General features: G+C 25.6%; 1 protein-coding gene across 1 annotated transcript in view; it reads right to left on the reverse strand.

Annotated features, from left to right (window-relative positions):
• The window catches only part of LOC100203526 (E3 ubiquitin-protein ligase HUWE1), a 136,618-nt gene that overhangs the window by 65,274 nt on the left and 46,185 nt on the right, over nucleotides 1-25,159 (reverse strand). Inside the window, exons 11-22 of the mRNA XM_065800868.1 lie at nucleotides 23,366-23,516; nucleotides 22,890-23,053; nucleotides 22,475-22,576; nucleotides 22,130-22,277; nucleotides 15,649-15,870; nucleotides 11,607-11,713; nucleotides 11,286-11,463; nucleotides 10,867-10,958; nucleotides 8,301-8,518; nucleotides 6,764-6,809; nucleotides 3,335-3,511; nucleotides 1,851-2,093 (exon numbers count right to left, since the gene is read on the reverse strand). Coding sequence (XP_065656940.1) covers nucleotides 1,851-2,093; nucleotides 3,335-3,511; nucleotides 6,764-6,809; nucleotides 8,301-8,518; nucleotides 10,867-10,958; nucleotides 11,286-11,463; nucleotides 11,607-11,713; nucleotides 15,649-15,870; nucleotides 22,130-22,277; nucleotides 22,475-22,576; nucleotides 22,890-23,053; nucleotides 23,366-23,516 — 1,848 coding nt within the window. The remainder of the gene's footprint in view (nucleotides 1-1,850; nucleotides 2,094-3,334; nucleotides 3,512-6,763; nucleotides 6,810-8,300; nucleotides 8,519-10,866; nucleotides 10,959-11,285; nucleotides 11,464-11,606; nucleotides 11,714-15,648; nucleotides 15,871-22,129; nucleotides 22,278-22,474; nucleotides 22,577-22,889; nucleotides 23,054-23,365; nucleotides 23,517-25,159) is intronic.

Below are 25,159 nucleotides of genomic sequence, written 5' to 3' on the forward strand. Positions count from 1 at the left end.
AGGCCAGTTTTGCTCATATCAGCACCCTGTAAAGCTTTTGACAAAATACCTCACTAACATCTTTTAAAACTTGAAGCATATGACATACACGGTGTACTCCTGGAGTAGATAACTGATTGGTTAAAAAAACAAAAACAGAGAGTGGTTATCTGCAACAGCAAGTCTGAGAGGCTAAATGTTACTAGCGGAGCTCCACAAGGTTTAATGTTAGGTTCACTTCTGTTTCTGATTTATATAATTGACCTTCCATACAACATGGCGCAACATGTAAAGATCTAAATTGATGTCAGTAAGTCAGTGAAATGTTCTAACAAGTATCTCATGTTTTTCAACCTCAACATATGTAAATTCATGCATGCTGCTAACTCAAATAAGTTAATGTGTCTTTATTTAATGCTTGACATAGAGGACAATCAAATAGAATTTGAAACAACAATTATTCAACAAGATCTAGGTGTTCTAACATCAAACAATCTAAAGATTAAGCCTTAATTAGAAGCTGCAGCAGCTAGATCAAACCAAGTACTTGGCAGACTAAAAAAATCATATACATACATTTGACCTAATCTTGAGTATGCCACCCAGGTGTGGCCTCCTATCTTAAAAAGTGACATAAAAGCACTTTAATGCATCCAGCTGCAAGCAAACAAAACGATAAGCAAGGTAAAGCACAAAAACTATGAGGATATACTGGCCATACTTAATCTAACCACTCTAAAAGAATGACATGAAAGGGGCAACCTGTTTTCTACCTCTATTCAGCAGTAAAAATCGAAAATGGAATAGAAAAAGTCAACTTCGTAGTTTAGCAAGTGTATGCGCAATTGCTGTTGGAGTGTCATCTGCAAGGACATAAACAACGACTAGCTCAGCAAACTGTGAAAACTTGCCAAGAACAGTAAAAGAACAGAACAAGAACAGAACAAGAACAGGATAATTTTTTTTACTAATTGAGTTTTTAACAACTGGAATGGGCTATATAGTCAATGCTAACTCAAGTAACATTTTTATAAATCAAATTGAAGCACTTTCAAAGCTAACAAGGACATTGCCTGTCCTGAATTGTAATCATAGTGGAGCCTGATGCTGCACCACATCATTAGAATTTATAACTAAAACTTTATTTTTATACAATGATTTTACTAGTAAAATTTTTATTTATGAATAAAAAAATTCATTTAAAATAGTGTTATGTAAATTACTTTTGGCTTAAACTTTATTATTTACATAAAAGTTACCAGATTTCACTTTAGCAAGTTTACACCTAAGAAGGTTTGCAATTACACCAGTGTTCATAAATCTTTTGTACAGCACTTACAGTAGTTGCCAATGAAGCAATTTTTTCAACTATTTCAAACTTATGCACAATTACTTAAAAAATTATATGAGTAACTTCACTATCTTGTTTAGCTTTTTAAAAAAAATGTTTTGCACTATATTAAAACAATATTTGGTTGAGTTTTTTTTAATTTAAACTAATTTTAATATTGAAATTCATTTTAAGTTAAGTCAATTCTTTTAAATCTTAAATTTTGATATAAAAAGAATATTACTTTTCAAAATACTATTCAAAAGAAAACAAAATTTTTTATACACAAAATTTTCATAATGAAACAAATCATTAAGAATCTTTTTTTATAAAAATGCTTACACTCCTTTTTTAAATCACACCACTTAAAAAAACTTACTTAAATAAACAATTACTTGAACACTTAAATAAAAAACTTACTTAAACATTTGAATAAAAAAGGATCTAATTCTTAAGTTACCATACAGTTTTTCAAATATATTATATTAATTTATGTATTTAATATTACATTTATATTAATTTAAAAAATTAATGACATTACCTGAGCTCCACGACAAATGAAAATGAACACATTAACATAAGCATGAGTTGTTGACATTGCATGCACAACTGGAGTTTTTTTGTAGTCATAGAGTGCTTCAAGTGGAACTTCTGTGGAAGCAAGTTCATGCAACAGAGCAGAACCCTGGCTTTCAGATTGTGTGTATATCGAGTTCAGTTCATTAATTTGAGAATTTAACTGTGTAAGGCCTTCTTTAAAAACTCTTGAATCTTGAGCTAGTAACTAAAAAATTTTAAATTTTATAAATTTATATAAAAAATGAATGCAAAATAAAAAAAGTATTTAAAACGAAACAAAAAACAAACAAACAATAAATTAGTATATTATAGTTGTTATTATTATTACTGTTAATCGATGGAATACATTTTTTTCACGCCTGTTTTTTAAACCCCATCCTTGCCATTAAGCCAGGTATTCCCTTGATAAAAATTTTAAAGTACCAAGACATTTTTTTATTATAAAAGGCAGGAGGTAACAATTTTTGATTTATTCATAAAACCTAAAGTTTATAGTTTAAACTATTATAAGTTAATAGTTTAAATTATTACTTTGAATTTAAATACTTTAATGAATTATATTGAAATATTGAACTTAAATTGCTTTAATGAATTTAAATAATTAAATCTAGATACGCATGAAAGAAAGTTCAAATGTAATCTTTAAAAAAAAAATGGAACTCTATAAGGTGCAACTACTACGAAGATTGTTAACAACATCGTTAGTAAAATAGCTCTAACAAAGCAGATAAATCAGAAAATGTACATTCTTTTTTGATCAAAGAAATTTATTTTAAATATTTTTTTTACCATAAGTGGTTCAAAAGCATTTAGCAATCTAAATGCTTTTGGAATGCCATTTTTTCTTAATTGGTCCCTTGCAGAGACATAGAGATGGAAAGAAAAAGCAAAATAGAGGGGCAAGAAAAAAAGGAGAAAAAAAAAAAAGAAAAAATAAAGATAAAAAAAGAATATTAAAAAAAACAACTATACATTACCATTCGCACTTTTTCTTTTTCTATCTGCATATTTTTTGCATTTTACTTATTTTCAACCAAGATATGGTTACCATCTTGAAATGTCAGGTTTTTGAAAAACTTAGTTATTTTCCTTTTTGTTTTCTATGTAATTTTAAGGTAATTAATTTTACTGTACCTGAAAATATTTATTTGACTAAAGCTGAAAACTAAAGCTTTACAAACTTAATTACATATATTGTGGCTTTTTATTCTTTTTCTTTTATTTAGGCACCCAAATTGGCATCAAGAATCAAGTATTTGATTGGTATTAGTAACTAACTATACTGACCTAACTAAGACTGACAACATGACAACCTCATTACAAGATAACAGTGTGTTTATTACTTAAAATAAATAAGTTGGAAAATCACAAAAACATTTTTTAAAACTCTTATTATATATCTTCTTATCTTCCAAAAGACAAACAAAATTTTAATTAAGTACTTACATTAATTGACTTGCATACTTGTGCAACAGATTGACAAGCAGGCATAAGCGGAAACTCTAATGGAAAATTTGTCATACTGAGTAACTTAAATAAAGGTTCAAGGCCACCCAGTTTCACAAACTCCACACAATGATCATCTGTACCATTATTGCTCAGAATGCTATCTAAAAACTTTGTATTAAAAAAAAAAAAAAAAAAAAAACATTACAATCTTGTCTCTTTTGTCAAAACTACTTCAATTTAATAAATTTAATTTTATAAAAATTACTTAAATTTAATAAATTTAATTTTGTCTTATTTATTTGACATTTAAGTGCCTTTAATTTAAATGGAAAAAAAAAAATTATGAAAAGTTTTCTGTAAACTTATCTAATTAGTTTAAACTCCTATGACTTTTTGTATATATTTTTGTTAAATTATGATAGTACAATTGTTACAAACTTTGTTGCTGCTTATAATTTCACTTAATGTTACTTTTAATAAAATAAATCAACCCATACTGACATCAATCAAATACTGTCAAATCAATCAATATTATCAAAAAAAAAAAATATATATATATATATATATATATATATTCCTTTTACTTATCAAAACTTATGAATTATTGATTTTTTAGTTCTGAAGTTGCTTTTTAACAAAAATATATATTCATAGTTTATATATTATATTTGCATTGGTTTTTTAGATCATAAAAAGAATGCCCTTTAGAAATTATATATTATTATTTAAATTTAGGATTTAAGTTGCAGAATTAAAACTTCTATTTTTCAACAACATTTCTGTTAGGTATATTACAAGTTGTTAAGAGTTTTCTTTGAGTAATAAAGTAGTGTTTCTTATTTTTTATTGCTTTAATAAAAAACCTTAACTTGTTTTAACATTAAAAAAGTTTTGTTTTTTCTCCGCGTGTGTTTATCATAACTTAACTATACTTTAGTATAGTGTATATTTAGTATAGCAGGCTTGGACGGAAAGCGGGAGCGATTGCTCCTGAGTACTGACCAGAAATATATATTTGCAAAAAACTGGCCACATTTTTTAGTCGTTTTGAGAACATTTCATAAAACAAAAAAAAAGCGCAAGAAAGATTAATTGGACCGATGAGAAACAATTACAAAAAAAAAAAAAAAAAAAAAAAAAAATCAACAAGGAAAAGTTTACGACAAATATTTTTGAAACATCGCTCTTTTATATTTTTTTTATAAAATTAGGCGACATTTTTTTATTTAAAGTAACATCTTACGATTGCTTAATAAGGAAACAAATGTTCTTTTATTTACCAAATAATATAACTTTTATTTATATACTCGTGTCTTATTTCCAGTGTTAAGAATTAAGAAGGTTTGGGAGTTAGAGAGGGCTATAGCTCCCTCTAACATTAGCATTACATAGGTCTATATAGTATTACATAGGGCTTTGTTGGGTTAGATTTTACTATTTTGCTAACCTTCAGGCTTATGTTTATATAGTAGGGGACAAAACTTAAATAATTGGAAAATTATTTTTTTTATATTTGCGTTTTGTTGTGACCTCAGGCGCAGTGCTTGTTCATCTGCGAGTTACTTTGTATGCATGTTTGTGTTTAGTAACCAGAAACTTCTTGTGTGTTTATTTCATAATTAGTTTTATTAATTTTGATGATTAATAATTTCATTGAAAACACACTTACTATTGAAAGTCTTTTTTGTTTACAAAATAAATTGTAAAAATTGCTTTAAGAGATTACATTAGAACAAAAAAAAGATACACAAAATTACATTTACATAAAAAACACATACTTTTTAAAAATAAAAAATAAGAATATACTAATAAAATATATAATATATTATAAACTTTCAAACTTTTGAAAATTTAAAAAATATATATTTAAAACATTTACTTTTGAAAACAAATAATAATGGTTTAAAAGATTTACGGCTTTGCAGATGTGGCTCCGAAAATGAGCCATAGTATTAAAGTAATAGTTTGTTTGATAAAATTTCATAAAACAATTCATGCTAGATATCTCAAAACTTGACAAATTTTGAATAATACAATTTTGAAAACATTTCAACAGAATACTCTAGAACTTTATTTCGCTTAGTCAGCATATTTTTTGAATTAATAGAATTAGTTTGTTCATAGATTCGGCGGTTTTTTAGTGTTAGCAAATATTATTTTTATTCTTCTGCACCAAGATGTTTTGAGAACATTCACTTTTATGTATGTTTCCATGTATGTCCGGACCAAGCCTGGTATAGTATATATTTTAATATTATTCAAGATCAGAAAAGTTTAGCCTTAGAAGACTTTTCTGACCTTGAATAATATTAAAATAGCTGTCAACATGTAAATGTTGACAGCTATTTTCTATTTCTAATAAAATAAATGATTTTATCTAATAAGATAAATAAATATTAGATTTTAAAACTTGATAATATTTCTTGTCAAAAAAAAGACTCTATGGTAGACCATAATTAACTCTAGCAAGGATTTTACTTAAGATGTACATGTGCTATTTGTAAATCTCCACAAAGTGCAATAACTATTTGAGAAATAAATAATGATTGATATAATTATTAAGTATTTATTTATCAAAATAATAAAAAAGAAATTAAAATATATGGTAAAAACAATTGATAAAAAATATATATGATTAGTACACCAGTCTGCAAAATCCAGGCCGGCATTCGGAAATGCCAATGCAAAAGCTTATCTATCTTTGCTTTACTTTGACATACTATTGCCAACGTGAATTTCTGAAAGAATCCACATGCAAAAATAAATATATCTAAAGAATCATTCGTTCAATATGAGTTCATAATTTATTTATTGTAATTTTTTTTTAAATTAGACAAGTTTTATTTAAAGAAAAAGTTCATTAATTTTTATTTTATTTTTTTAATTTTTTCTCAATTTTTTAATTGTTTCTCAAATTCATTCATGATAATATTAACAAGGTTATTAATTCATTCAAAAAATTACTTTTTAAATGTCTGTTGTTCTCACACTTATAGCAACCATAAAGTTAACAGAATGTAAATGTTATTTGCAAGCAAATAACATATAATGTAATTAAATCCTTCTGGGTCAAAATTAAACAAATTAGACTCTAATTGAATAAAAACTCATTTGAAAACTCAACACTGATAAGCAAACTTCAAAACAAAAACGCGTTGAGCATATAAATTTATAATACTGTTAGTTAAAAAAATAATTTAGCGTTATCTCAAATAGCATAAATAAGACTCAGGGACCAGTAAGAGACCCCTTCAAAATTATTGATTATTACTACCATGTGACTTGAATTATTTAAATAACTTTTAAAAATGTGTAATAGGGACAATGATAAATATACTTAATTTTTGGACTGTTTTAATTGAGACAAGTTAAGCAATAACAAAATAATCTTAAAAAACAAACAAAAAAAGTTCTGAAGCAACTTACGACATTTAGTAGATAATCCACAACAGGAACAAACTTCTTATGAGTCCTAAATAATGTATATGAAAATATGTTTGTTTGATTTTATCAATTTCATAACAATATGTTATTAGGGTTTTTATGTTATATTTTATATCATATTTAAAAATAGTATATTATTTCTATATTAAATATTATTATTTTAATTAGATTATATCATTTAAATTATATATTTATATTTAAAAATTAAGCTCAATAATATCATTAAAAAAATTTTTTTAAATATAAAAAATAAATATTTTAATTATTAATTTAAAGCTCTAACTTTTTATTAACAATTTTTTAAAATATTACTTTCACATCTAATTGGTAAAATATAAAATACTTTTCAGAAACAGTTGAAAAAAAACTTGAAGATTAGAGATAGTTCCATAGCTTGGAAGATCTGGGGAAAAACTGCATGATTAAAAGTTTTTGTAGCACGAAAGGACTGATACAGTAAAAGGATCCAACTTAGCTGAATGATGAGTCAAACAAAAATGAAATTTGGAATAAAAATCAGGAAAAGAATTTCAATAAGGGTAGTAATAAGTAGTGCAATGTAATAAGGCAAATCTAAAGAAGCACAATATTTATAGAGATAATTTATAAATAAGAGAATAATGAAATATTTATAGAGATCATTGCATGGTTGGAACTATCAAAAGTTGTATTTGGTTGAAACTATCAAAAGTTGTAGTTGGTTCCATGGTTGGAACCATAAAAAAGAGAACAAGGAACTAAAAACACAAGTTTGGATCAGAGACAAGATACAAATTGAGGAGTGAAGGTAAATGATTTGGTCTAGAAAATGAGTCATAAAGTGAACTATTTGAGTAAAAAATAGAGAAATACAGATATTGATGCTTTATGTGCAAGGTCAGTGGTGTTAGAGTCAAGCCATTCAGTATGATGAGCATTGAAGTCACCATTAACAACAATATTGACAAGATGTAGAGATTAGGTTTGATTGATTTGATCAGAAACTACATCTAAAAGAGTGCAGTCTTAAGAAGGAGAACGATTAAGTACAAAGAGAAAAGTGATTGAGTGAAGAGGTGCTAAGCAGATGCACACAAAAAAATGGTCAGAGGATTCAAACTTGATTTCTTAACAAATAGGTGAACTGATGCGTAAGTATATGCCCAGGCCAAGCACGTGACTAATTTTTGCAAAATAAAGGATAACAGCCATTATTACTAAGACCCAAAGAAGAAACATCTGAATCCAAGTTAGTTTCACAGAGAGCAAGTAAGTCCGGTAAACTTTGTAAGAGGTAAGATTCAGCTGACAAAAAAGTGCTTTGATGAATACAAACATTTTAAAAAGATATAATGAAACAGTTACGTGGCAGTAATGGTTTTTAATTTTTTAAATTTTTTTATTACTTTAGTCATGGTTTTAAGTTATAGAGAATTTTACTAAATCTAATATAGAAAATAATTTGAAAAATATTAATATTATTTGGTTTTATACTAGTACAAATTTTTCGTTAAACATAAATAAATTTATTAAAAGGTACATTGCCAATTCTGCATTTTCCAAACTTTCGTTTTTTGCAGCTAACAGATATTCCTCTTCCATTTCATCATCTGAGATATTATCTTCCAAGTTATTACGTGACAAAATTCCTCCACCTGACAGTTTTGGTTGCTTTTTTAAAATAGGTTTTGATTTTTCTGTTGGATGAAACGCAATAATACTATCATCGTTACCCATTAAATTCAACTGTTTTAATAGCTAAAAATTTAACATTAAAAATTACAACTTTCAGTATCAATTTAAACATATAATAAATAGGATCATAAATTATTTTAACCTTGTTCTAATTTATAGCTATTATTAATTAATGTAATTGTAAATATAAATTTATAATTATATAAATATTTATGACTTATATAAGTGAAAAATCAAAACAAGCTGAAATCAAAACAAGCTGAAATCAAAACATAACTTTTAAGTCTTTTAAATCAAAATCAAAATGGAATTGAAATTTTTTTAAATTTTTTTTCTTTAGTTCAAAAAAAGTTCTATTATTTAACATTTAATTGAACTTTTATTTTCAATCTTTGCTGAATATTGGTTTCATTTTTAGTTTTTTTAAAGTCATAATTTCAAATTTAATCTAAGTTTTTATAAAAAAAATCTTTCAACTAGAGTTGCTTATTTATTTCTTTTGATTTTCGGCAGATAAAGAAAAAAAAAAGAAAAAGAAAAAAAAAGTCAGTCAGTTACAGATAAGCTAAAAAAACACAAAAACTTTAAAGGAGCAATAAATTGTTTTACAAAAGCCTCTGTTATAGGAAAATAATATTAAAAATGAAAAAGACATTTATGCAAACCTAATTTATTTTCAAAAATTATAAATTTAAGTCAAAAATAGATTTGTGAAACCCAAATATAATAATGTATGAAAGTCACATACCAAATGGGTTAACAATAAAACTTTATAACAAAAACTATTTTTTGTCCAAATAGATAATAAATAAAGTTGCTAGATAAATTTTTAAACTTGCATTATAGGGTGGCCTATGACTGGACCTAATTTTGAAATTCCTAAAATCATCGAATATGACAATTTTGGTTTTCAACCTACAACTTTTGTTTTTTTATTTTTACTAATTAAAACATGAACTACTTATTTTTAAGCCTACTACTTCAACCTACTATAATGAAATTTCAACCTACTGGGTTTTCAACCTACTGAATTTTCAACCTACTGTATTTTCGACCTACTTTTTTTTCGATCGACTTTATAACTACGTCTTTTCCAGTATGTATTTTATTTTAATTAAAACTCAATCTAATCAGCCGTTGATATATATATATATATATATATATATATATATATATATATATATATATATATATATATATATATATATATATATATATATATATATATATATATATATATATATATATATATATGAGTGATATATATTGCTAATATATGCATACAAAAACAAAAAAACACAAGTTTGTTTTTGTATGCATTTAGGTTAAATAAAAATGGCAGTTAATAGTAGAAATAATACAAGGAGGTCAGTAACTTCCATAGGCTGATATGACATAGGCTTCTTGTTGATGGAATTCTGAAAACAAAAACTTGTGTATTCTTGATTTCTTATTAATGGTTTTTGAAAAAAAAAAACCTTAAAAACGTAAGGAAAAAACGGTAAAAACACTAACTAGTAGGTTGAAATGAAAATATCTGAAAATCGGTTGAAAATCAAACAATCGCAAATCGGTTGAAAATAAAAGTCTCTAAAATAGGTTGAGAAAAAAATCGATCGAAATTGAAAACGTCATAAATCGGTCGAATTAAAAAAAGCCAATAATCGGTTGAAATCAATTTTTGCCTCAGTAGGACATCTAAAAATTATTTCCACTTTACAGTAGATGTTTTATTTTGTAGATCAAGTTTGTAGGTGCAGGTTTTTGTAGGTTGAGCTATGCGACACGCATTATAGAGCACTTTAACTTTAAATCTTTTTTGAGTTTATAAAAAAAACTTAAAATAATAGATGTTTTAGCCAGATGGAAACAACAAATATTATAGTATGAATTAAATTGTGCGCAAATCTAAAATATGTAAAACCTTAGGAAAAAGCTAATTTTTAGAAAGTTAATAAATTACATACAAAAAAGTAAAACTAAAGTAAGCCTTCTACTTAAAACAATATTAACTGCAGAATGTTGAATAAAATAGGTCAAAAATCCAAAATGTTCTTATGACCATACATTACATTATGAAACCTAAATTAACAGCCTAAACATATATTACTGCTGCCTAAACATATATTACCAAATTTAAAACATTTAAAATTTAAAAAAAAGTTATTTAAAAAAACCTTTATTTAAAAAAAAGTTTATTTTTTACATTATTTAATGGAACATTAAACTTATAAAATTATAAGTTATAAGGAGTATAAATTGAATAAGGAGTTATAAATTGATATTTTAACAACTAAGTGTAGATAATGAGATCTTTTGCAAGCGCATACTCCTGAGTGGTTTCAGTAAAAGTTTTGGACTCCCTTATATATCATAAATAAAAAAATTATAATTTTTAAATTAATATTCACCTTAATTATAGCTTTCATAGCATCAGTTTTTAATGTGGGCTGATGCCTCATTAGTTCATCCATGGCTGATCCAAGATGCATTGCCGTGTCACCTAAATAAAATCATAAATAAAAGTTATTAGTAGAAATACACAATAAAATTAGCACTATGCATCAACAACAAATCTAATGTAAAATGCATCTAGTAAAAATGAAAATTACATTACAAAAACAATACTACTTTTATCTTCATTAAAAACATAAACATTAACTAACATTTGATTGCTAATGTTAATCAATGCAATTGTTAAATAGGAGGAAATCATTTCCTCAATACATTTAATCCTTTTAAAAAATTTTCAACAAATAAAAAATCATTAACAAATCAAATTTACTATAAAATACTTTGACAAACTAATAACTATTTCACAAAAATAAACCTTGGGGGTCAGCACTTCGTCGTCTTTTCATTGCTGGTAAATATTCTGGTATAACAAGAATACGAAATAACTTTTCAAATGGGGCACAAGAAACAAATGCATTTAAACCACGCGTGTTAAGGCACAAAGCACTTAAGGTATTTGGTAGAGATGCAAGATTTTCACGAGTTGCAGGAACCTAAAAAGTTTAATTTAATGACTTTAAAATAAATATAAAAAATAACAGTTTCAAAATAAAAAAATTAAAACTTTAACAGTTAAAAAACTCAGTTAAAATTTACATAGTTCACCCTAAAATGCACAATCAAAGCTAAAATTTACATCTTTTAGAAGTAGTGCTTTTAAAACAACCCATGTTAAACCAGTATCTTGCAGGCTTGATAGAAGGGATGGCTCATGAAATATGAAGACAGTAACAACATCCGTTGCTATAAGACCAATATTAACATTAACGAAAATAAAAAAAATATTAATAAAAATAGCAATATCTGTTGCTACGAAAACAGTATCACCATTAATAAAAATAATATGGCATCAATAACAGTAATAATAATAATAAATTTTTTTCCTTCTTAATACCAGTATTATACAATGTTGAATTAGAAATTTACCTTGTAATTTGCAATTTTTTTACTAAATTTTCCTACAGTAAAATCTATCTTGTCATTTTACCTCATGAATTTTGATACTTTACCACTTGAAATGTCATATTACGATTTGAACTTGTATTTTACCACTTGAAATGTCATTTAAATATTTGAACTTGTCATTTTACCTGGAGAATGTTATTTGTTACGTAAACGATATTTAACTAATACAAACTAAAACCTTTAGTTGATGTATGTATATTCCTCACTAGAAATAGGTAGGACATGCAAGCATATATTGCCATATAGGCATTTGTTATTTTCCACTACTTATAATGATACAAGTCGAGCAAAAAAGCAGATAAGAATATTATGAAAATAAAAATATTTTTTGATATTAATTTTTTCGCGACTTTTCAGTCAGTATTTAAAGGAAATACTTCATAAACACGGACAATTTTTAAATTTGTTTTTTAAATGTCTTTGCTAAACTTGACTGTTTTTATCAATGCACATGAAAGCGAGAAAACTAATTTCTTATTTATTTGTAAAAAATATTTTTTTTAAACAAGTTTTATATGTAAAAAAATATAATGATGCTGCAAAATTTTGTGGGCTAGCACATTGTTAATTTACTGAACTTTCTTAACGAAATTTTTAGGAGCCTATTTAAAACTTTGTTTTAAGTTTTTAAATACATTTTTTTAAACAGAGCAATCACCATGTTCAAAATCTTTAGTAATTCGTATCAACAATTGAAATTGAGCAATATAAATGATACAATTTCAGACATGCATCAAACGCGGTAAGGTAAATACATTTATTAAAGAAACTATGTTATTCTTTTAATTCATTTTTTCCGCCATTAATAAAATTTATTAACCAAATAATATTTTTTACAAATAAATAACAATTTATTTAATTATTATATAAGTATTGAGAAAAAACGTCAAACTTTTTTTTAATTAATAAATTTTGTAGTTTATTTAATTAAACTTGATATTTTGTTACAATCTTGTTTCCTTATTTAAGAATTTTTTTTTCTTTCCTTAGTAAATAAGTTTAGCTTTCTGCCGCGAATTATTGAAACGGTTTATAAGTTAAAAGATGTGAACTGCCATGATCAGTTAGTCTAAAAAAATTACTTTAAATGTGAATGAACAAGGCGCGCAACCGCACGCGTTTCACTGGAAGGCTTGTTTAAGGTAGCACAACACCAAATATTTTCTGAAAATTGAAAAAAAAGGTAATTTTTGATATTTCTCTCATTTACTAGGCAATTTATTGGAGATTAATAATATAAAAAGCTTATTCCCAACTTGTTTTTTAATTTTTTGATAAATTAACTGAAAAAAAATTATATAGGAATGACAAGAATACTTAATCTTCTTTTACATTTTTCTCCGTTATCAAATTTTGCAAAACATTGTCTGATCGTAAACATGATATTTTGAGAAGTAGAAGTGCAAATCACTTCAAATTTTCAGGAAATGTTTATTATACTCTTTTTTAAGGAGTGACATTTCAAAATTTTTGAGCTCTGCTCCAATTTTTTTTTTCTTTTAATTTAAGTTCTAAAAAAGTTATTTTTTTATTGCTTGATGTAAAAAAATTGATACAATTTTTGACGTCAATACCTTTCCTTACATGTCTAGAACATATGTAAAAAATTTCATGGATTTAGTGTTAATATATTTCAAATTATCGTGTTTTGAATTGACTCATTAAAATGAATGTTTTTCAATAATTTGAGGCAAAGTAATCAAGGCAAAATAGAATCAAATATAAAATAGCATTCTAAATTAATGTAATTTTTGTTGATATAAAATTTATCGTATTTTTTTTTTTTAAGTTTAAAATTTTTTAAATATTTGGTCATGTACCACCTTAAATCAGTTGATGTATGTATATTCCTTACATGTTCTACCTATTTAGGTTAATGTATGTACAAAAACAAGTTAGGAATACCTAAAGAGTTTTTAGTTCATTAGAAATATAGCCTTTAGTTCATTGAAAAGATTGTTTAAAGAGTTATTGCTTTGATATTTTATTGATTTAAATTTTTTAAAGATTTTAAGATAAATAGATTTAAATTACTACTGATTCGAAGATAATAACAATTGCATGCAAATTTAACAACAACAAGAAAGAAAGACAAAAAAAAAAGAAGATAAAAGTTAGAGCGAACGTCTTTTTCCTAAAAAAGAACTGTCAGTTTGAGAGTTTAAACCAATTTAGAAGTTAGGTAAAGTATATTAGAACTAAAATCCTAGAAATATATTATCTTTAAATGCTTGTTTTGAGATAACCTTATAGGACCTCGTTGGTAGAAATGCTCACATAGGCATGCATTCACATAGGCATGCATTCACATAGGCATGCATTCACATAGGCATGCATTCACATAGGCATGCATTCACATAGGCATGCATTCACATAGGCATGCATTCACATAGGCATGCATTCAAATAGGCATGCATTCACATAGGCATGCATTCACATAGGCATGCATTCTTAGATGTAAGGTAAAAACAGCAGAAAGTTGTTCAAAAGTGTATTAAGATTATTTCAATGGAGAACTCTGGCCAATATGCTATTGTATGCTGAGAATGTTGCTGAAAAAAGAATAATTTATAACAAATGATTCTCCTGTACATTTTTCACTACGCCACAATAAGTTCTACATATGCAGAACTGAGGTAATAATTAAAAAAAAAGCTTTTAACTTCACTAATACATAAAGCTTTTGTTTTTAAATGTTTGTCAAAATTACTTGTTTATATAAAATTTTAAAATTTCAGCTGTAAACGAATTAGGTGGACTCGGACATTCATACCTACTTAACTGTTAACCACACATAAAAAGCTCTCTTGATCAACAACTAGATTATGTTAACAAAATATATTACTTTTATTTAAACTTTGCATAAGTAAAAGACAAAAAAATAAAATAAAATCAAGAAAGATTGATTAAATAAAGATATAACTAGAAATACTATTTGAAAAAGAAAACAAAACAAAACCATAAGAGAAAAAAAAATAAGACACAAGAAAAAGTTAATTAGACTCAATATGTAAAAGTCATACAGTGTGACTGTGATTAAGTTAAAACAGTTTATATCTTTTTAAAGTTGTAACTTAAACAATAAGTTTATTTTTAACATTGCCATTTGATAATTAAGAAAATTATAATTTTAATATCTCAAAGGTAGATATCTCAACCCTATCAGAAAATATTTTTGTTGCAATTTTACTAATTTGTAAAATTATGCAGACATCTGTACAATGTCGCATCAAAACTTAACCTTATAAACAATATAATAAAATTCTTTAACTTATTAGGCCGGGTGAATAAAAAAAAGGAACTGCTTTTACTTATTAATTGGTCAGTTTTATGTGAATAAAAACTTTAGCAGCTTAGCACTAACTTTTATTCATGTGAAGTTAAGCAATTTACTCAGTAATTGCTCAGCTTAACATGAATAAAAATTTAAGGAAAATTACTAAAATTTTTATTCACGTAAAGCTGACCAATTACTTAGTAAAAGCAATTGCTTTTTTTTATTCACCTGGCCTATTAAATTGTGACATTAGGTCAAAATGCAGACCTCAAGATATTCATGTTTTTAGTTTGTTTTTTCAAATTCAGTGTGCATTAAAAACACAAATATTACCATAGTAATGTCAAAAAAATAAAAATAAAAAAACAAAAGCTCAGTGAGAGTTTAACAAATATTTACAAAATCAAATAGACATTAAGTAAAATCAAATAAATACCAAGTAAGAATAGCAAAGCGCCATAATATTCTGCATTACTAATGATCATTTTTAATGAATCTTGAAGGTTTTCATCCATTAATGTCCGTGTATATTCAGCAAAAGCAGGATCTGGAATAGCTTTTTTTAAAAAATTTAAAATAGATTTTAACAAAGCTGCCCTTTGAGGTAGACACTGCTGTTGAGAATAACTTGGCTTAGTGAGATTTTGACCAAATGATTCTAAAAGTTTTAATAAAGATATTATGAAAAAAAAAAAATTAAACAGTATAAAAACAAGATTTATTCAATTATCAGTCTTCTTCGTTTGAAATTTACCGCCAGTCAAAAAGTGCTGGCCGGACAGTAATTATTTGGCTGGCGCGCGATTTTATAAAACATTTGTTTTTTGTACCTCTTTAATTAGAATTTGATTAAGAAAAAAGATTTGTTGCAATTTAAAAACACACTTGAAATTTTTTAGCGAGCGCTTAAAAAAGCGCCAGCTGTAGTTTTGGCGGGCATGTGGGCAAGCGCAAAACTGCAAGAACGCGAAAGCGCTTTTCAAATGGAGAAGACTGAATTATGTAAAAAAGTTAGGTCTAAAATGTTAGGGGTCTAAAATCGTCAAAACTTGCATGATGTAATTGGTAGACAACCGATAATAGAAATATATAATATAAACTTTTATTTATTATCTTGCGAGCATCTTTCAATTGCAATAAAAAAAATTTACTTAATTTTTATTTAATAATAAAAAATAAATTATTAATAAGAAGAAAGTTAAATTCTATTTTATATTATCTTTGTTTTATATTATGATACTTTATTCTGTTTTTATTTTAACTTTTTTATAATGATTAATTTTTTGCTTTGAAATGTTTATAATTCAAGCATGAATCAAAGATCATAATAAATATATAATTTAATTCTGATAAAAAATATGACTTTAAAATATGAATTTAAAACTAATTTTAAAAAATATATAATTTTATTCTGATAAAAAAAATTTCTTTAAGTTTAATAAAATTAAAGTTAAGGCTTGGGTTTAACTTAACTGTCAAATTTGTTTAAAAATATTTCTAAATATTGTTCAATATTTAAATTTTATTTATTCTTAAAATAATTTTTATTTATTCTTAAAAAAAATTTTAATTGCAATTATTTTTTTGGTTTTCCTTCCTAAACATTTTTTTTACTAAAAACTAAATTCCTTGTAAACATATTCCAACACTGCATCAAAAATTTAGGCAACATATGTTTTACTTTTTTTAAAGCAAAATAAAACACAGTGATTAATTTTTAATAAATGGTATATACAGCGATATAACTTTAATAAATAGTATTTGGAAAAATAATCTTTGCTTTCACAACAAAATCATTGATAAAGTAATAAACTTTTAAATAAATAAAGTAAATAAATTATAATTTAAAGCTTAGGTTGCAGTTCTAATAAAATGTGCAAGTAACATATTTAATTACAATGATATTTTTTGCATCTATTATGATAATATTATTTGTAATTGTTTTTACTTAACATGATACTTAAAAAAATAAACGTAAAACCGCATATATTACAATATTTAAACAGCTATAAAGAACTATATACACTACCTAGTTCATTATAAAAACTACCTTGTTCATACTGAAAATAAAACATGTTTTATATTTAAAGCGTTTTTAAATTATTATAGTTAAAAGCCATACAAAATAACACTAAAACAACATTGTGAAGTTGTTTTGTCAATACAAAGGCTACGTTGTATTATTGCTGTTTTAAACAATTAATAGCATAACATAAAACTCATTTAAAATAAAATGATATAAATAAAAAGAATTATTCTAATTAACAAATTAGAAATAATGATAATATTAACGTAATAAATTTTAAAATCAATACTTTTGCAAAAACATGCTCTATCTATAGGTGAAACAAGTAAGATCAATTTGAAAGAACAAACTAGTTAACTCAAAAAAATACTCACTAGTTAATTCAAAAAAAACTAGTTAACTCAAACTAGTTAACTCAAAAACTCAAACTAGTTAACTCAAACTAGTTAACTCAAAAAAAGTTTTTAGATACCACACTCATTCTAATTTATAGCTTCTTGATCTAGTACTATTAAAAATATAAGTATAACTAATTTTTTCATTCAAAAAGTTTTCAAGTTGATGTTTAAATAATGTTTTATGTTTTTTATTTTTTCGAACAAATTATTTTGGGATAAAGTAAGAGAAAAAAGTTTGGTTGAATAAGTCAAATTATATTTCCATAGGTCTAAGAGTTTTAAGCTTAACTATTAAATTTAACAACTAAAAATGTTTATGATTTAAATAAAACTTTATTTCTCACTTGCACAATATTCTAAATTTGATATTAGCACTGTAGCTAGATCTCAGGGTTGCAAAAAAACCTTTTTTTTTTTTGAAAAAAACAAAAACCTTGTTTGTTTGTTTTTTTTTTAAAAAAAAACAGTTTTTTTGGTTTAAACTCCTTTTTTTTTAAAAACCCATGTTTATTCAACTTTTTAATTAAAAAAAAGTATTTGCCATTTTACTTGAGTAAATTATATTTTCTATTAACATTACTGCTGTAATTCATCAACCAATACATTATTATTCAATGTTCTGTATATAAAACATACTTTTCCGCTTTTTCTACTCCTATCTTGTTTCTTAGCTTGGAAATGGACAAACCTAAAAGCCAAAAAAATTCTTTTAATTCTAGCACTAGAAGGGTTTAACAAACTTTCAAAACCTATGGTAATGTTGCAGCCCGATGTTTTTAGAGATCTTCACCATTCTATTGGTTATTTTTTTAAACAGATTAACTATACAAATAGTTTTTATTGAATGGAGCAGATTTGGCTTTCAACTTGAATATTATTGGTAACAAGTTCTTAAATTCTTTATCTGCAAAGGTCATTGCAGCTTCATTTTCAGAAAGATTAGACACAAAACATCTTGGATCTAGCGTGTTTTTAAAGAAATGACCATCACTGACAGTCTGAAGATATCTAGTTTCCAATATTTTTTTTCAGTTGATAAAAATGATAACATGTTTATCAACTCTTTAAAAACTTCAACAGTGTCATTTCTTTTTGTTTGATCTCTTTGCAACTTATCAAGAGCAACTCCAATTAGTTTTAATATTTTCAACAAAAAATTAGTTCGGTTTAAATTAATATTTTTTAAAATTAGTTTAAACCTATCAACCCTGCTAGATTTATGTTTGTTTTTAAGAATAATCCTTGCTATGCCGCTGGGTGTAACAAATGCCGTTGCAGTTTCCATTCAATTAAATTTAAAATTATTGTAGGCAAGTGATAAAAATTTGCAAATTCTTTTAAATTTTACGAAATTTTTATTTTTTATAATTATTTATTATTATATTATTTTTTATTGCAATTTTAATTTTTAATTTTAAATTCAAGATTATTTGAATAAAAAACATTTTAGAAGACTAAATTCTCTTTTTCAAATAGATTTCTTTTTAAAATGAATTCTTAAAAACAACTTATGTGTTTATAGAAAATGTTTAATCCTGATATCACTATAAATTCAAAGTATAAAAAAATCATATACATACTATATTTGAAATTTTTTGTTAAAATAATTTTTAGCTAGAAACTTATCAGGTGTAACAACATATAAAAAACTGTGTCATAAATTAATCTGCAGGTTGTACTTTATCCAACTTAAAAAATAAAATGTAATCATAATGATATTTATGAGGAAATTAAAAATTAAACATTTTAAAAATCCAGAAGTGCTTTTTTCAGACAGAGAAGGGGGAGTTCAAAACACTATTGAAAATGTTGATAATAGGAGGGCCGAGGGGTCTTGGCCCCCCACTTGCCAAATTTTTATCATAAAACAAAAATCTTGCATAAAATATACAAACGTATTTGAAAATTTTGTTCACATTCCCCTCACTTTACCTTCCTCAAAAAATAAAAAAGCGCTGCGATCTTTGCAAGGTACAGAGACTTGCATCTTATGGAATGTTGTTGGACTCTTTCTTATATCAAATGACAAATTTAAAGTCCAAAATATTAAAAAGGGGGATTCTTACTTATTATCAACATTTTTTACCATTAGGGAGTATAAATATGAACTGGTTATATTTTTAACATTGCCAGAGGCTATTCTAGGAAAAAAATTTGAGTGGTGGTACCCTCTGTCCCAGAGAAATTTAGCATTTGATGCTGACAAAAACAGTCTATAACAGCTCCTGGTTGCATTAAATTTTGTTTAAATAATTTTTTGCGTATATTGCTTTAAATTTTTTTTCAAAATCTTACAAAATCTTTCAAAAACTTGTGTTATAATACTCATGACATTAAAATCTTAGCAAAATAAAAATAAATATAAATAGTTTTTGTTGTGTTTGCTAGAAGAAAAAAAACTAAAAAGAGTCTTATTGCAGTCCAAGAAACTATTGAAAACTCCAAAGGCAGAGTTCAAGATACTATTGAAAAACTGATACAGACGTATAGAAAAGTTTAGATTTGAATTAATTGCACCTGTTAGAATATAATTTTAAAACATCTGCTAAAGTATAAAGATGTACATCAAACATCGGAATAATTATAGTTTAAATTGATTGGATTTTCAAGAAGCGCAAGTCTGACATTATCACAATTGAGATTGATCAGATTTTTTCTACTTCTCCAGAAAACACATTAAAGGTATAAACAGTGGATTTTAAAATACAATGTGATACTGGTATACTCAAATTATCATTAACAATATATATTTAGGTCGTGGTTTGGAGCACAAATACTGCAAATCAAATGCTGTAAAAAACCTTACATTATTGGCATTGGAACAAGGTATGCACAGTGTAGAACAGGTGGCTTCTTCCATAATCAATGAAAAAATGAACATAGAACAAGTAAATTCACGTGACTGATTTTATTTCGCCATCTGTGGAAAACCTCTGTTGATAAGAGTTGGTTGTCCTTAGAATAAAGGAGACAGATGACATTTAGCAAATCTTTTTTGAAACATCCCAGCAACTTAAAATAAATCTTGATCTTTCAAACAGAGGAGCTAGAAAACTGATTTCTACTTTTAATAAGGCCACAGGAAAGAGAGTTGTCTAGTCAGAAGTGACGAAATTAATGTCAGATCTTGAATTTTTGAAAAAAAAGCTGTAAAAAGTTATTACAGTGTTTATTCAATGAAATTTGAAGTTGGGGATAAAAGGTTGATAGTAATCTGGTTTTTGTAAAAAATTCTTTAGACTTAGTTATAAATATTATAAGTGAAAGCATTCAATTCTTATAATACTATAGTATGAGTACCAATTAAGGTAGGTAGAGGTTTATTGAAAATATGTGTTAATATCTTTAATGCAGATGAACTTGAAGTTAACAGTAGTAATATAGAGAACAGAAGTAAATCTCAGGAATCAGACAAATATATCAAGTCCTGTGTGCAACGAAACGGTTTATTGCTATTGCTGAAGATGTTCCTGAAACATCTGAATATAAAATAAATTTTAGATATTATTCAGTAAAAAGGTAGCAGCCTTTTACTTTCTTTAAAGCTAAACATTAATAAAAGGCTGTTTGGAAAATCAAGGCTATCATGGAGGAGGTTCCGGTGGAGTGAACTGTAACAAGAAATTGAATAATCTTAGAGATCTAGAGGTAGCTTTACTAAATGATTGTCGAAAGCTAATACCTATAATTAAATGTTTTAAAGATTCAAAGTGTGTTGTGGATGACTGCTTCTGTGTCCCAATGTCGAGCATTCTATTGCTAAATTGAAATATTTAGATTTGCTGAACAAACTGGAGAAGCAATTCACACCAAGTTTAAATCAACTTAGGCAAGATATAAAAGAGATGTAAGTCACAAAAACCATGGAGAGAACTTGCATAAGGCAGTTTCAGACTTCTCATCAAGACAAAGATAGTATCTTGAAGACAATATCCATTAACTTTATAAATATGATGCAGTAATTTAATTAAATAAAGATATAGTAAAAATATTTAAACTTATAGAATTTGCTGTAAAATTTATCTTCTGCCTGAAACCCTTTTTTTTAAAGTGTTCAATTTTTAATTTCCTAATAAATATCTATGATGGCAATTTGTTTTAAAGTTTGATAAAGTACAACCAGTGGGTCGATTTATGACACAGTGATAAATAGAAACACGCAAAATTATTTTTTTTTAGGAAAAAACTAATCATGATAGGCTTAACTTGAGCCCTGATTATTTTATTTATACATACATACATACATATATATATATGTGTGTATATATATATATATATATATATATATATATATATATATATATATATATATATATATATATATATATATATATATATATATATATATATATATATATATATATATATATATATATATATATATATATATATATATATATATATATATATATGATAAGTAGACTATTAGCACATCCACTGATTGAGTTATAAAAATTAAACAACATCAAAACTATAAAAATAAAATAAAAAACCTTTCATTTCAACATCAGATGAGCTTGAAGCAACAACAGTAGTATTTAAAGAGGCTTGCATAAAATCAGCTGTAACATCAGATGTAGAACTTGGTAGTTCATTAGATAGAGAAGGACCATGATGTTTACTGCACAAAAGTACCTCACGCTGAAAAACAGTTGCCAAAATCCAAATTAAAAAGAATAATAAATAATTTGTGTCAAAACATTTTTAGTTTTCAATATATTTTTTAAAAATAAATTGAAAAAAAAAATTAAAATGAAACCAATGGAGTTTTTATAAACTTTTTTTAAAATGATAAACCTTAAATATCTAAAAATTTAGCTAAATCTAGCTAAAATAACCTGCAACCGTCCTACAAGAGCATCCAATCCATTATGTGTTTGAAAAGCAGCCATATCCAAATTTGTTATAAGATCAATAACACGAACAGCTCTTGTGACAAACTGTTTAAACAACACAAATAAATTAAAAACAAGTTGTTAAACTTTTATTTATGTCTATTAAAAAAATAAATCAAAAAACAAACTAATTAAAAAACAAAACCTTTTTAAATTTCTGAAACTATTTTATTCATTTGGCAAAACATATTTTAAAAATATATATACACTTTAAAATAAAATTTATGAGGTTAGTAGTTTAGTATAGTATAGATTTCAAGAATAGAAAAAATGTATACACAGAAAATTATATTCATAGAAAAATTATAAATTGACTTTATTTAATTTAAACTAATTTAAATAAAACTTTAAAACTTACAGTAATGTGTTCATTTTCACCAGGCCAGACAACAACCTTTAGTAGAGATTCGATAAGACCAGAAGAAACTAAAGCTTCACATCCTGATTCATAACTTGAAAGGTGATATAAAAATGAAAACAATGCAGTAGACAAGGATTGTGTGAACGGCTCAAGGTCTGGATCTATATATCAAAAATATTTTTCAAATATTACATAATTAAAAACATAAAAAAATACTGTTTTAACTAAAGTTAAAAAAAAGTTTAAACAAATAGTCTAAAAACATTAAACAAATTAAAGGGAACATAATTTTTTTTTTATTTAAACAAAAATCAAAAGGAAATTTTGATATATATATATATATACATATATATATATATATATATATATATATATATATATATATATATATATATATATATATATATATATATATATATATATATATATATATATATATATATATATATATATATATATATATGACAACATACTTGTCATATGAAGTATACACTGACGAACCAGAGATGGTAAAAACCCATGATAAGATGTTGCTCCTGTGCATTCAATAATAGCTTGAAGTCTTGGATTTCTGTCTAAGTGTATAATTGCTGTTAATGTCTTTAGACATGAAGCTTTTACATCCTAAAATATATATATTAAATGCAAGATTAAGACTTTTATAGCAAATTTTTTTAAACTATAAATATTCCCAATATTGTGGTAAAAAATATATTTCTGGTTAACACCCTGGTTATGTATGCATAAAAAAATACATTTTAGTCTAGCTTTGAAGTAAACAAATTTTGATGTACCACAAAGTACATATGGAAACAAATTTTACATGATTCATCTTATGCAGTGTGTTGAATTGAAAAGCTAGATTTAAGTATCACAGATTTAAGGTCACTTTATGATTACAAGATACAATAAAACTCAACATACATGGTTATAATGATTCTTAAGAGATTTCTTAAGAGTGTTAATACTAAGAAAAACTTTGTTTCGTTGAACCTGCATGTACATTTTATTATAAATTTTATTTTAAATCTAAACAGATGAGAAAAAAGCCAGAAAACAATACCAATGATGGATCAAAATTATCTATTTGTTTGAAAAAATTAGTTATTCACATTTGAATACATATTTACAAATAATCAATATTTAAGTACAAATAATAAAATTCAGGTGTCTTTCAAATTATTTTTATTTAGAACATAGCTTAGATATTACTTGTCTATGAGTCATCTTTGATCTGACAAACCCACCTGTTCTTTGAAATTCACCAACTTTTACCAGCAGATGCCTCAGAACCTTTTATTCTGCCTTTGATTTCTCTACCTCTTTGATGGCCTTAATGGCAGATTCCTTATCTGAGTTTGCTTTAAGAGAAAAAACCAAAGATCCAGAATGAAGAAAAAAATTTATTTTGGAGGGGAATGGGAATAGGGAACGACAATTTATTTTATCTCATCCAATTGTTGACTCAGCAGTCATTAAAGTGCTACTAATGACCCTCAACAATACCATGTTTCACTTTAGGTTTATGTAGAAATACACTTTAACTATCCATTTTACGATTAAGTAAATTCTTCTAAGCACATCACCAATAAACCCATAATCACTCATATTAAGAAAAATAAAGATTGCCATGCTTAGCCCTTCAAAATCTTCTAAGATAACTGTGTTTAAACATGCAATTAATTTGTGGCAGAGATAATTCTGTCGAATTTAAATTTTTTGTTTTTATGTTATTTACATCCCCAAGGCTGAGAAGGCCACTTCAGTTAAGGACGCTACTTTATTGTGGTTACAACCATCTCTTAACTCTTTAACTCCAAAACAAGAACCTTGATAAATAAGGCTGCTGTGTGGAGAAACAAACTGAGTGCTGTACTACCAGGAATATGGCTTGAAACTTCATGCTTATTAAGGGAGCGCTCTACCACTATACAACTACCACATAACTTGGAATATTTTAAGGATACACGGACTTGAAATATTGGTTATAACTGTACAATAAGTTCAAATCTAATTACTCCCTCCTGTTCATTTTCATCACAGTTTACATAGAGAAAATCACTCATATAAAAAAAAATATTTTTTTTTTGATTGGACCAGTGACACCATTCTTCAAAAGAGTCCATCTAGTTTGGTGAGTCCATCTAGACTGAAAATAACATACCCCAAACCCTTGAAAAAGGTAGTTTATTGCAATATAACATACACATAAATCAGACATTATTATATTGCAATATAACAAAGACATAGATCAGACACAATTACAG

The sequence above is a fragment of the Hydra vulgaris genome, chromosome 07 (assembly GCF_038396675.1).
Source record: "Hydra vulgaris chromosome 07, alternate assembly HydraT2T_AEP".
NCBI classification, from domain to species: domain Eukaryota; kingdom Metazoa; phylum Cnidaria; class Hydrozoa; order Anthoathecata; family Hydridae; genus Hydra; species Hydra vulgaris.